Here is a 14667-nt window from a genome sequence, read left to right on the forward strand (position 1 = left end):
TTTGACCCATGGTCCTTCTCAGCCAGGTATGGAGCTGACTCAAGACACTAAAAGACCTCTCACAGCTACAGCTGCTAACTGGGTTTATTAGGGCAACCTGAATAGCAGTTTTCAGTGTGGAGAAGATCTGATTATCCAGAAGATTGTACAATGTTAACATATCTGGGATGGCACCAGCCTCACTCTTGAGCTTCAAAACATTTTTGGCAACCGTGACTTCCTCTGACTGAAGCTCAATATGGTAATGCAGTGCCAGGGCTGACAGTATGGGCTCAAAATGTGGTCATAAATATTTTGTACTTGTAAATCGGTTTTGGTACTTGTAAAAAAGATTTGTACGTGTAAAAAAAATTTGTGTGTGTGTAAAAAAGATTTGTGTGTGGACTTAGCCAAAAAACCCCTGCAAGTTACAACTACGAATTTTGACCCTATTTTTCTTCCTTTCATCTGATTGGTGAATGTCATGTCAATCACAAATGTAACAATCCAATCAGAGAACAGATGGGTTTGGCTGTCGGAGGGGCGCTTTTTTGAACTGCAGGTCCTTGAAGGGAATAAATGCCCTTTTACATGCCAACCCAGCGTTTTCCTTCATCACCACGAAGGAAAACAGTCTGTGGTCGTCCGAGTTTGGTGATTTTTGTGTCACAGGTCTACGTGTTTAATACAGGGACTTCCACAGCCTTTTCAACAGCGCTGCGGACGCAGGGGGGGGGGGCAGTGTTTTCGAAATGACAGTCTTCATTACAAAGCTTTCTTCGTTATGAATTAGCATACATGTTTTTATTGAACATTTGAAGAACTAGCAAAAAAAAACAAACTCTTGTAGAGGACATAAAGTCAGAGATAGAAAAGACAAGGAGCAGGTGCATCTAGTACAGGTAGAGCTGCTGCAAAAACCCACAGAGCCCAGCAGCCAGCAACAAATTCTGGATCCTTTGCTTTGCTTTTAGTTAGCAGTTAGCATTAGCAGCACATCCTGCGTCCGATGTGAAAGGACTTTTATGCTGCGCACTGTGACTCACAGCAATGGTCCCAGGTCAGCCCTGACTTTGTGTTAAACTAATCCTAAAGTAATAATGGTATTTCTAACCACTGACATACCACAACTTTATCCTTTCAACCAGAGGCGGAGCCAGACATTTGAAACACCCGGGGCTTGGCCCTAAAGGGTAGTATGCATGTGGGATATATAAAATAACATTTACCTGAGTTTTTTCTTTGAAAGAAGCCTCTAATGTCCATTCTTATATTTCAGTACATAACTGAAACCGATTTAGTCGGGGAGGGTAAGAACTGAAAATATGAAATAAACACACGTAAGCTAAGACTCTAAAATAAAATAGCATTTGTTCGGCTTTTCATTTCGCCATTTGTTGATTCACTTGAAGAGCGAGTAACGTAATATTGGTCAAGTGATCAGTTTGATATCAATCTTTCATGATGCACCGTCATATTTACATTATTTGTACGGTATGAATGATTTTCTTTGGTACCTGGTCAAACTTAAGCTCTCCTTAGTATGGCTGGCTCCGTTTCTCCAACAGCGCACTCACTGCTGGCAGCAGCTGCCCCGCCCCCTCGCTCAGTCGCTTAGTGCCTGAACTCGGATCATACCAATATCAGGGGGGATTCACGCACAGTCGTAAATTCCCACAGTGTGCACTATGTGCTTCGAATATTGTGTGTACTTTTTGTTTTATACAGTTGTCAGCCAGGCATCTAACTATGAAAAAATTACACTCCAAAATACCCCGGGCTTCTGACAAAACAACCCGGACTTAAGCCCAGTAAGCCACCCCCACGCTCCGCCCCTGCTTTCAACAGCTGCTGAAAGTAAGGGGACCTAACTGCTATCGGATATTTATATAGAGATTACCCTTCAAGGACCTGCAGTTCAAAAAAGTGCCCCTCCGACAGCCAAACCCATCTGTTCTCTGATTGGATTGTTTAATTTGTGATTGACATGACATTGACCAATCAGCTTAAAGGAAGAAAAATAGGGTCAAAATTCATACATCTTGCAGGGGTTTTTTTGGGCTAAGTCCACACACAAATCTTTTTTACACATACAAATCTTTTTTACAAGTACAAAATATTTATGACCACATTTTGAGCCCATATGACAGCCCAGTTTGTTTTGCAGATTCTGTACAGCAGCTTTAATATAGGGAGAACACAACTTCCAGATTGTATGAGTCAAATTAGTTGTGGTTCTTTTTCTTTGCCAGTTTAACTTGTTTTGTTTTGCCTGTTAGTATTCCCTGTCTGTTTTCTTACCCAACACGTTCTCACTCCCAACTCGTCAAACGTGTGACGCATGGTCAGACTCCCTCTGCTTCATTTATAGACACGCAGGGTACCCCCCTCGCGTCGAGAATTGACGTGCAGGGTCCTCTCATTGAATACTATAGAGCTCCCTAAACGTTGTTTATTGACGACAAGAGATTGCCGCGGAAGAGCCTGTTGTCCGTATATTTATATATTTCCAAAATCACATTGTAGTGACGTATACAGAACACAATAAATTATATAATGTAAGCAACTACCTGAGAAACAGCAGATACAGCAGATAAATTAATTATAGGCTATTACCTTTGTATCGTTTATTGCATTTATGGAGGGAGTGATGTATGCTGGGTAATGGCACAGCTAGCTACTGGGTGACTTTATTCACCCGCTTCGGCTGTTATCAGTCCATACAATGGGCGTTATTAGCACAAATCAGTCCCATAGATATGGGCCATCTCCTGTTAGATTGTTCAGAAGGTTGTTCTCATCCATCCAGATGGAGGATCACTAACAGGAGCGTGATTTCTCATTATGGATGATTTGATTATAAATCAATTAATGGTTCATCCTGTGAGATAACACTTTCCGTTTCTATTTTCCATCACTGATAGTGGTGCCCCAGTATTTTTCTTCTTCAGTGCAGGGTCATAGTTGAGTCTATCCCAGCTGTCGTTAGGCTAAAGCATGCAGCCTGTATAAGATAGTGTAGGTCTAACACAGAGAGAACACAGTGTGTGAACCAATAAAATCCTCTCTGACCTTTGACTCTCAGATTGCCCACTGCTTTCTTAAACACGATGTTTCCCTCTTGGCTGTAGACGGTGCAGGTGTAGACTTGTGTGTCTCTCTCTGTGGGGTGTTTCAGGGTCAGACTGAGGTCTCCAGATTTCAGCAGGTCTTTATTCATCTCTGTTCGGCCTCTGTAATCCTGATCCTGTCTATCTGGATGATCACAGCCATCCTGATACACGTGGACCTTCCTGTTAGCGTCTCTCCACTTCAGCATCATGAGGTAAATCAAGTGTGGTTTTACAGGACAGCTGTACAAAGTCCTTTCCTGCATCCACCTCCTTCTGGGGGACTGAGAAGACAGTGAAGCACGTGTAAGTGATACAGACAGCAACAACAACACTGATGGTAACATTACCTCCAATTCCACTCCTTGTTTCATCGACTCAGACTTGTGATATTTCCACGTGTGTTTATGTGGAATATCAGAAAGTTTTCATGAAAAAACATGCATGTAGTGATTGTGACTGAGACGTGAGCGCTAACAGCGTGCACATATATGTGGGACTGACTGAGCTTTAGCAGTATGCTAGCCACATGCTAAACAAACATTATGAGAAACTCATGAAAGCCTCATGGATGATGTGGACACTCACAGTTCATCTCTGAGCTTTTACAGTGACCTCTGACCTCTGCCCTGTATCTACAGCACTCACCTCCACTGACAAAGAGCAGCAGGATCTTTCCCTCCCTGCTGTGGACGGTGCAGGTGTACACACACACTGTTTAGTAAAGTCATGTTGTGGAGCTGTTTCACTGATCAATGACTGAGTCTGAAGGAGGTTTTCTGACTTCTGGAACAAACCTGGAAGTTTCTCTTCAGCTCTCTGTATCAGCTGTTTGTAACTCTGGGGGTCTTTTATTTCATAAAAGATCTCCAGAAACCCCAAGAACAACCAGGATAATTGGGAGAGCTATGGCCCAAGATGGGAATGGCTCTGTGTAGAAAACAATAATAGACCATAATATTAAAACATCATAATAATATTATGACAACATCTACAGCACCACTGACCTTTATCTACATCTCTGACCTTTGACCTGCAGCTCTACTTTCTGTCTCAGGATGTCTTTGTCCCTGTAGATGGTGCAGATGTATCCTCCACTGTCTCTCTTTGTGGGTTTTTTCAGGGTCAGACTGAGGTCTCCAGTTCTCAGCAGGTCTTCATTCACTGTTGTTCGGTCTCTGTAAAGGCCGTCCTGGTCATTAAGTTGGTCGCCTTCGTTTGCATACACATGAACCATCATGAGTTCTGGGTCAGAGCGAGTCCACTCCACTGTGCTGTCCTCAGGTAGGTAAGATTTTGTTTTGCAGGGCAGGATGACGGACTCTAAGCCTTCAGTCACCTTCATCTCCACCTGCTGGTCTGAGAGGACAATAAATCACAATATGAAATAGTCATCTGGGATATGAGCATTAGTGTTGCTAATCTATGTCTCTGTGGTAATACATCATCATTTGGCCTCTTTTTTCCCATTGAAAGCTAAACTGGATCTTTAACGTTAACAATTTAATCATCGTTTGATCATTTCCAGCATTAAAAAAGCCTTGATGCCATGGAAACATTGTTTAATGCACACAAAATCTTTATATTAGACACTTATAAAAGTTTTTATAATTTAAATGTAATGTATTTTAAACTATGTTTTCTTTTTTTGCTGTTTGTTTATTTTTTGACTGATCAGAAATCTCATTTTGAATTTGATGACAGCAGGATATCGCAAAAAAACGTTGGAATAAGGGAACAAAAGCCTGTAAAAGAAAGTTGTACTGAAAAGAAAAAGTCCACAGAGCAAGGCAGATGTACATACAAAGCACTAAATTGATCTAGCCCATCTAGTGGTCTATATGTAAGTACAGTGGAACCTCGACTTACGAAATAAATTCGTTCCAGAGCGTCTTTCGTAAGTCAAAATTTTCGTTAAGTCGGAGCACCTTTTTCCATCGCCTTTTGAGTGAGGCGATGCTGGCTGAAGACAAAGTTCTTGGTGGAGGCAGACCTTGCTCATATTTGTCAATAATTTCTCTCTTTGTTTCCATCGAGAGCACCTTACGCTTCTTCTTTTCACTCGAATCACTTGCAGAAAGTTTTTTCGGCCCCATTATGAATGAACGGTAGGCTAATTGCATATGAGAAGCACACGAAATAGCGCACTGCAACAACGATACGTCTTTCATATGGAACAGCAAAACGCAAGTACAAAAGCCAAGGGGTTATCACATGATTCGGAAGGCATTGTGGGAATTCTGGTCTCTGCCAGCGGATTTCGTTATGCGGGCATTTTGCCGTACCATGGGCAGAAATACTGCCGTTAAGAGCCTTCGTAAATTGAATTCTTCGTTAAATGGGGTCTTCGTAAGGCGGGGCTCCACTGGATGAGAATTTTATATCTAATTATAAAATCAACTGTAAAGCAGATAAATAAAAAGCGCTTCAAGGTTGCTTACTACAATGCATTGGGAGCCTGGCTGCAGCATTTTGTATCACTTAGACATATAAATAAAGCTTTTTTTCTAAGCTTGTAAACTAGACATTACAGTAATCCACCACAATGACACAAATGCATGAATACTTTTATGCATTTACGTACAGGAGACTATAACAATTTAGAAATGTTCTTTTAAAGGAACGTCAAAGAGATTTTACATATAAGTCAAGAATCAAATACAGAAAGATTACAAACACTGGACAGAAATCCTTTGACTGATTCTTAAAGGCATTTATGGAGAAGCTGTAGTCATAGTCTGAGTCTTGTGTGAATATAAAAAAAAAGTTTATTAGTAGAGAGCAGTTATCAGGGACACAGAGTGGACTGTGGAGGATAGTCTATCCAGCTGTCGAGGCTTAAAAGACAGACACAGTTGGGTGTCATCAGCATAGAATTGATATCATTTAATGACATCAGCTAAATAAAGGATATCAAATTAAAATAATGGACCCAGAATTGAGCCTTGCACTACCCCACAGATTAGAGTAGCAGTGTCAGAGGAGGGTTTGTATTACCCTGAGACAAAAAGTCTTTCTAGACGAGTAGGAGGAACCTTCCTCCTACTGTGCTGAACCAGAGATACCAGCCAGCATCTTAAGCATCAAATAAAATATTATAGTCAACGGAATCAAAGGGACTTCCACCCACCAAGGAAGCTAACATTGCTGATGACAGCAGGACATCCTCAAGCAGACCCAGTGTAACCGTAACCTGCTCTTTGGAAGCATCCCACATTCCAGACAAGTTTTAACAAAAGCTGGTTAAATACAGTGTACCGAAGAACTCAGCACTTTACTTTGCTTGTTAGCTTGTCTTTACTAAATGAATTCTTGAGTTTCACTGGGAGCCAGTATTTACTAGAAAAGGCTTCAGCAAGTGGTAAAAACCTCAACATTTCTGAAGAGTGTTACACAGTTTTGACAACTAAATACGGTCATCAGAAAATATAAAATATTATGTATTTATGTATCCTCGGGGGGGTGGCTGTGGCTCAGGTGGTAGAGCAGATCAGCTACTGATCGGAAGGTTGGTGGTTTGATCCTTGGCTTCCCCAGTCTGCATCCCAAACATCCTTGGGCAAGATACTAACCCAGAGTTGCCCTCCGATGCATTCATCGGAGTATGAATGTGTGTGAATGTAGTTTAGTTTGCACTTGAGTTTAGAAGTGCTTGTATGAGTGGGTTTGAATAGGTGAATGAGGCATGTTGTATAGAGCGCTTTGAGTACTCCGGGAGAGTAGAAAAGCGTTATATAAAAATCAGTCCATTCTGCTGTTGTGGCTAGGGATGGGTGTCGATTTCTATAATCGTTTAGATTCTGATTCATAAGGTCTCGATCAGTTCAATTTTGACTTAGACAGTTAAATCTTATAATTCTGATCATTTATCAGTACATTTCCATATTTTTATATCTATATCTATATATATCTATATATATAGATATAGATATATAGATATAAAAAAAGCTGACACTTGTGAGACTTCATCAGAGGTGTGAGCATCACAGCAGATGCCTTTTTGTCAAAGTAAGTGAAAATAAAACACAGAAAAACCTTTTTCTAGCCTAGCTTTTTATATTACCTTATAATATTTTGCAGTAGAACAAAAATGAAAGAAAACCATGAATCAACATATTAAGTGACTGACAGAGAGCCATCCAGGAAGTGTGATTCTATTGTGGTGGAAGTAAAACGGCAAAAGTAAGAGGGAATTAAAGACGATGTTTATCAAATGTCAAGCTTAGTTTTGATCTACTTTTCCTGCTGGTTCAGTAAATTTTGGTCAGAGAGTGACAAAACCTGCAGCTTCAGAATCAGTGAGATCTCGCCTTTTAGTCCTGATGGCGTGTCTGTGTATGTGCCGTCGAGTGAAATGGTCTGTGCTTTGTGTTTAGGTGTTTGTGTGGAATCAGTGTACCTGCTGTCATTTGGTGTTTTAGCTGTTTGGTGGTTGTTAAAATAGTTTTGTGAGCTTTAACCTGAGATTCAGGTGTTCCTGGCAAAATACATTTATATTTAAAAATCAATTCAGGATTTAATGAATCAATATCGCTTTATTCAAGCTAAAATCATACCTTAGTTGTGGCTTCCATGGAGCTTAGATCTAAAATGTTGGTCTTTGTTTATAACAGAATTGCCAAAACACTCTTTGTTAGGCCTGCGCTCACAGGCCTCACTGATTCAGAGACTTATCCCCATGAACGAAGCAAGACAACCAGAGATTGATGGGTTTTAACTTGCAAGGGAAGCCGGTCGGATCAGTTGTCTGGGATCTCACCTGATCCCACACAACGCCAAAGAACCAGCGTCCCCTTGCAGCCTTTATTCAGTCAACACACAACCCCATTGTAAAACCCATATGGTGTGTCATAAAGGTTAAAGGGACTGTGTGTCCGAGTCATCTCACCCCTCCTGTATACGGTTTAACCCCTTTAACGGTCTCTCATATACCAGTGCAGGTGAGCCTATAAATGGCAGGAAGTAAACATTCCTTATCAAATAAGGAAACCACAATCTTATATGGAATGTGCCTGCAGTTAAACACTAATGGCTAAACCTCCTCCACCATCTTGCATGTACGGTAGAAACAGAATAATATCTAAACATGCAGTTTAAGAAAACTGCATGTCATTGTTGTGTTTAAGACAAATTTAAACACAACAATGGCAACTTTTAACCAAATCAATCTAACCTGTTTAACGTCTGATCTGTCCACAGTACTGACTCCTGAGCTGTATAAAGAGCAGGTGTTGGCATTTCTTGCTGACCTTTGACCTGTAGCTGTATAACTGTCAGTGTCAGCTCTTCTCTTCCAAAACTGATGGAGCAGGTGTAGTTGCCGCTGTCGGTCAGTTGTGGTTTTCTCAGAGTGAGGCTGAAGTCTAAAGTGTGCAGAGCATCACGCCTCATCGATGTGCGCCTGCTGTAACGCTGGTTTTGTCCTCTAAGGTCATCTCTTCCTTCTCGCTGTAGGTGGACAGAGTTGGGATCAAGATCATTGCGAGTCCACATCATTGTGGGGTCCTCGGGTGTAATACCTGAGTACTGACAGGGCAGCAGGACAGATCATTCACCTCCACCACCACAGCCAGGGCATGCTGGGAAACTGAAGACACATAAACAGACATAGAAATTAACCGCATGCTGTCTCAGATACCTCAGGTGAGAAATTAATTTAAGAAACTCAAGACATGTGTTTGAATATTGAAACGTTGACTCTTGACAACACAATAGTAAGCTGGTTTGACACAGATGTTGTAGATACATTTATTGTACATACAAGTGTTTCCTTCACCACTTAATGTGCCTGTGAATATGTTGGAGCGCCATCTTGTGACAAGTTTAATAACTGCTGTTCCAGTAAAGCAACATTACAAAAATTATTCTGATGCAGGTCCTTAATGTGACAGCAGTGGAACAGCTGTCAGTTCAGCCTTTATCTTCATCTTTTATACTGTGATGTTTTCCTGTTACTGTTACACACAACACTGTACCTTCTTGTACATCACAGTCAATATGAATAAACTGCAGGCTGCTCAGCCACTCCGCCTGAGGATAACCACCGTAGTAGAATCAGTTTAAACAAGTCTACACCATGTATACACATGCACACACACACACACAGTGAGTAGTTGGCACTCCTGCAGAGGTATGTCAGAAATGTTCATCCTTGGCTCTCAGTACCTACAGACTTGTACGGTGACTGCGATGAACGCCTGTTTGTAAGACGAGGACTGAACCACTGTACAAACAAAGGGATTTAGTGTAAAACTATTTTATGATGTTGTTCAGCGTCTCAATGATGGAAAAGCACAACCTTTGACTACAGTCTTTCATATTTTTACAAACAAAGCTTCTTTCCTCACTATTCGAGTTACTTGTTTGTAATACAGCTCCATAAGTTTTACACACAATCGGCATTTAAACAGTATTTAAAGTGTGTATCTTACTGTTGATGAGGAGCAGCAACACCAGCAGCATCTTCATCCCCCTGTAAACAAAAATCCAACTGGCAGAATTAACCGACACGGATGGATCAGAATCAGTGAGACATTTATCTCCAAATGTTGACACATAAATGCGAGTTTGCTTTTGGTTTCTTCAAGACTCTGTTCCAGAAAACAGGTTCAACAGCATTGACTCCAAGTTTTACCTTCAAATCTGTTATAAAACAACAGGCCTTAGTGCACAGCAATGAGGAAATAAAAAGCAGTCTCTCTGAAAACAATAACACTCAAATATGAATGTGTGTGGCACTGCATCATTATATGTGTATATATATATATATATCTCAAGGAAATATGTGAAGTTTAACGGTATGTGAAATCTATCTGGACATGGAAACCGGTGTTAATGTCATGGTGTAGGTAGGAATCAGACCCAAATGCAGAACTCTTCCAAGAGAAAACTGTCACGGCGGGGCTGGGCCGATTTGTTTTGTAACTGGACCCAGAAGCAGGACACAGAGGATGCCAGAACTTTAAAGAACTAAAACCGAGCATTTTATTGTGGCCGATACAACACTGGGACACACAATAACACAAAGCAACACATGACAAGAACTAACACTAAACCTAAACTGGGCGAAACTAAACTATGTTTACTGGGACTCTAACAAAACTGTGATGACATAGATACCGATCTGGACATGATGGTGAGCAGGAGCATGAGGAAAACTGAAGGGATAAACCCAAAACTTGAACATGTCCTGCACACCATCATTAAACACACTAACATAACATGGGAGGTGACAACAGACGACCCAACACTCACTGAACAGAAACACACTGACTAAATGCAAATAAGAGAAGGGGTCACACATGGGAGCACAGCTGACACTACCTAATGACAGGACAGGGGAAGTAAAACTGATTACAATGAACAAAGAACATACTGTACTCTTTCAAAATAAAACAGGAAACATGGCGACGTAGACATGACACAAGGGGAACCTGATAAACCATGAACTAAACTGCAAACTAGGCATGACCGAATAACTAGATAACTGAAAAGAAACTGCAATACCGATGAAATAACAAAATAACATGAAACTCAGAACCACTGGGTCGCATGACCCAGGACCACGACAAAAACAGTGAATTTCACTCCGTTTCACTCTTTTTGCTGTTCACAGTGTAAACACCTTCCGCAAACTACCAAATTTTCAGGGTATCCATGGCAAAATTCTCCCTCCAAGAACGTTTTTCTGGACTTTACCCTTCTAAGTCCACCAAATATTAGTAACCCCTACCCCAGCACCTGGCATCCATAATCTGAGTTATAGTATAAGCTGGCACACCATCAAGGACCTGGGTGGATGGTTGACCGTTGTACAGATGTTGGACATCTGTTTTTTGTTTTTTGGGGGGCGTTTCTGCTAATGAGAAAACACACTTTCCTGTTGTAAAGTACCTCTTGAACGCTTTCCCACACTTAACCCCTTCTCAGAGGACTGCTAAACAAAGTATCTCATCAGGGAAAATGTGTTTGTTTTTTAGTTAAAATTGTCTGTTTGTTTTTTTTAATCATTTGGGTGATAAATAGTTCTGAATATTTGTGGGGGTTTTTTACTCAGGTTATGTGTCATGCACTGTGAGTGGCAGGAGGGATTGGAGGGCCCAATACGCAGAAACAAACAAAAACCAAGGAGCCAAAATCAGGGAACAAGAGTCCAAACAGAGCGTCTACAAAGGCCCTGAAGGCCCAGAAGCAGTTCACACATAGTTTAGGGGAAAGCAAGCAATTCAGGGCTGACTCAATGGTTGACAGCACAACAGTAACTCAGGGGGCTGACCTGGAGCTCAACAGCCCCATAGTCCAAGACAGAGCTGTCAGGAGGCTAACAGGTGAGGAGAGATGCTGTGAGGAGAGATGCCATGTAGAAAACTGCAGTGGCCATGCGGTTCAGGAGGCCTTCCATGATGGCAGGACACCCAGCCGATGGCCAGGAAAGTGCTATCCTCTATGCTGTTGCATGCAGGAGCAGCAGGTTGAAGGCCACATATAGCAACAGACCTAAACTGATCACAAGGCCAGTAATGTTGTGGGGATGGAGCTGGACTCCGTTAGGGTGGTGTCTGAGAGGCAGATGTTTTCCAAGATGAGGACAATCATGGATAACACCTCCCACCCACTCCATGATGTACTAGCTATTCACAGGAGCACGTTCAGTGAGAGACCAAAAAGCAGCACAGAACGACACAGGAAATCTTTTCTGCCTGTGGTCATCTCCCTGTACAACTCATCCATCTAACACACTGTAAACACTGCAATAGTTACACCCTTTTTACACACGCTCTTTTCTACTCTGTTAATCCTTGATATTTATAATTGAGTGATCTGTATATATTAATGATATTTCTTAAATGTGTAAAATCTGTAACATAATGTATTGTTTGGAGTTTAGTCTGTTACTGTTAGTATTTTTACCATTTCTTCTTGGAGCAACTGTAACTCACATAATTTCCTTAGGGATTAATAAAGTATTCTGATTCTGATTGGTTCAGGATGAGCTGCCATGATCCAATGACACATCTGCTTACCTGTATCTTTTGCTCGTTTCTCCTCCTCTTCTTTTCTCTTTTTTCTAAACTGAGCACCTGATGGCTTTGAACTTTTCTTGTCCAGCTTGGTTTTCATTTTGCACTCCAGTATGAACACAAATCCCCCAACTCGAGGATCACCACAACATGACCTAATAGACCTACACCTTAGTTCACAGATTCACTTTGTCTAATTTCTCTGATTTCACACAACCCAGGATTCAAATCATGAATACATGATGGTCTTGGATTTACAACATTATGAATGAAATGTGCTCTGTTTGGAAGCAGCTGGACTCTCCTCCCCTTTCGACGGGTTGTTTGTGAGACTTTAAATCATCAAACTGTAAATTATACATTTTAAATTGTTATTGATCCTTTACCCCGAGTCCTAAAGTGTAGATTTATTTTCTTACTCTTCTTATATATATTGTTTGTTTACTTGCACTGCTGTAACTGGAGCCTCGTCGTCTCGTCTCTCTATATGCTGGACTGTTTGTAGCGGAAATGACAATAAAGTTTACTTTGACTTCAGCAGCGAGCAGGCGCACCGAGGGCTCTCGCGCTCACCTTTCGCGTATAGAATTTCGAAAACATCAGTGCAAATTATAAGTCTGTATCATGATGTCTGGTGTTTTCGTGTTTGTTGGTTTGTTTTTATTTTGCGAGTTGGTTATTAGATGCCGCTCCAGCCAGCCACTGCCCCGCCCTCTTCTCCTCCCCGTGCCGCAAGCAGCAGGCGCGCCTCGCAAACGGAGGGCGCCCTTACTCCCAGGAAATAGGCGATAGAAAACCGATCGGTGCCTATGACATTCCCAATCATGTCGGGGCAGCATGAGTATGAGCAACCTTTTGCTGATGCCCATGACGCTGCCCCCACCACAGAAACTGATCAGTCTATTGATCACACAATATTCCATCAAAAGAATTGATTTGACTTTGATTTGTGTAACAAAGTGATTTCCACGTCTCCTTCATGATGTGACAGTATCAAAGGTTCTGTATATGTAAGCCATACTTGTGATATCATTATTATTATGTTTTAACATTAGGCTCTTTTATTGTTTTCTACATAGAGCGGTTTCCATCCTGGGGCATAGCGCTCCCAATTATTCTGGTTCTCGTTGTTTCTGGAGGTCTGTTATTTTATTTCATGTCAGGTGAGTCCCTCCTACATTACCCATAACACTGACGCTTAGCAGGTATCCTTCCAGATTTTTGGTTATGTAGGTAGCTTCAGGGTTAATCCTGGGTTTTCTGTGCTATGAAGGTGGTTCATTTTTTAACAGGGAAAATCGCCATGGTAACATGTGCTGTGAATCTCCAAAAGTTGATTCTGTTCATCTGGACGTTGTGTTTTGTGGGAGAAACGTTTCGTCACTCATCCAAGTGACTTCTCTGCTGGGGAAATACATTTGACTAAAACCCCCTAAATGACATGCAAACTGTGCGTTGCATTGTTACAGGAATGTCAGTGCAACAAGTTGAGGACTTGTATAAACATGTATAAACCCCGCCCCTTTCATGTGAACTTGCAGGATAAACTCTGGGTTAACTTAAATGATTCATGTGACCTTCTATCAGAATCGCAATGATGGACTAAGTGAATCCAGGTAACAGAAAGATATTCTGGGCATGTTGAACTGTTTTTGTAGTTTAGTGTCAGAAGCTGAAAGAGTTGAGAGTTACAAACAGCTGATACAGAGAGCTGAAGAGAAACTTCCAGGTTTGTTCCAGAAGTCAGAAAACCTCCTTCAGACTCAGTCATTGATCAGTGAAACAGCTCCACAACATGACTTTACTAAACAGCTTACACCTTTCATAAAGTCTCGCAAGAGTCAGCTTTCTATAGATATAAACAAAATGGAAATGTACTGATACGTGATCAGAATTACAATATTTCTGACTGCCTGATTCAAAATGAATCGAATTGTCGATCAAATCAATTCTGAAAATCAGCGACGATACCCAGCCCTAATCATGTTGTCCTTTGTTATTCTCTCAGTTTACCAGGTGGAGGTGAAATCGGGGGTGGAGTCTGTCCAGTTGCCCTGCAAAACCACAGTTAACCTGCCCGAAGACGCTAAAGTGGAGTGGAAGGACAACGATTACAGGACGGTCCATGTGTATCAGAACGGCTCTGACCAGCCTGAAGAACAGCATAAGGATTATAAAGGCCGAACAAAGATGAAGAGAAACCTGCTGGAACCTGGAGACCTCAGTCTGACCCTGAAATACCCCACAATCACACACACGTACACCTGCACCGTCCACAGCAGGGAGGGAAAGATCCTGCTGCTCTTTGTCAGTGGAGGTGAGTGCTGTAGATACAGGGCAGAGGTCAGAGGTCACTGTAAAAGCTCAGAGATGAACTGTGAGTGTCCACATCATCCATGAGACTTTCATGAGTTTCTCATAATGTTTGTTTAGCATGTGGCTAGCATACTGCTAAAGCTCAGTCAGTCCCACATATATGTGCACGCTGTTAGCGCTCACGTCTCAGTCACAATCACTACATGCATGTTTTTTTATGAAAACTTTCTGATATTCCACAT

The 14667-nt window shown here is 41.5% G+C and overlaps 1 protein-coding gene and 1 pseudogene across 1 annotated transcript; one reads left to right on the forward strand and one right to left on the reverse strand.

The window, feature by feature from the left end:
• LOC146578140 (uncharacterized) overlaps nucleotides 1-14667 on the forward strand; it is a 105561-nt pseudogene that overhangs the window by 45930 nt on the left and 44964 nt on the right.
• LOC146578142 (myelin-oligodendrocyte glycoprotein-like) lies at nucleotides 3327-9557 on the reverse strand. The gene is made up of 6 exons (XM_085268639.1): nucleotides 9521-9557; nucleotides 8609-8676; nucleotides 8339-8537; nucleotides 4116-4448; nucleotides 3738-4019; nucleotides 3327-3373 (listed from the first exon to the last, which is right to left on the reverse strand). Exons 1-5 carry the CDS (start codon nucleotides 9555-9557, stop codon nucleotides 3946-3948), a joined length of 711 nt encoding a protein of 236 aa, XP_085124765.1. The 3' UTR covers nucleotides 3327-3373; nucleotides 3738-3945.

This window comes from Mchenga conophoros, linkage group LG3 (genome assembly GCF_057382185.1).
Source record: "Mchenga conophoros isolate Kocher_MC1m ecotype Shallow Benthic linkage group LG3, M_conophoros_male_GT1.1, whole genome shotgun sequence".
Taxonomy (NCBI): domain Eukaryota; kingdom Metazoa; phylum Chordata; class Actinopteri; order Cichliformes; family Cichlidae; genus Mchenga; species Mchenga conophoros.

What these genes read in the sequence shown, in the direction of transcription:
- LOC146578142 (XM_085268639.1), bottom strand. Translation starts at nt 9,557, where the DNA reads ATGAAGATGCTGCTGGTGTTGCTGCTCCTCATCAACA. An exon ending in GTTGCTGCTCCTCATCAACA is followed by an intron (nt 8,677 to 9,520) that starts GTAAGATACACA and finishes ATGTGTCTTCAG; the next exon opens with TTTCCCAGCATGCCCTGGCT. An exon ending in TATACAGCTACAGGTCAAAG is followed by an intron (nt 4,449 to 8,338) that starts GTCAGCAAGAAA and finishes TTGTCCTCTCAG; the next exon opens with ACCAGCAGGTGGAGATGAAG.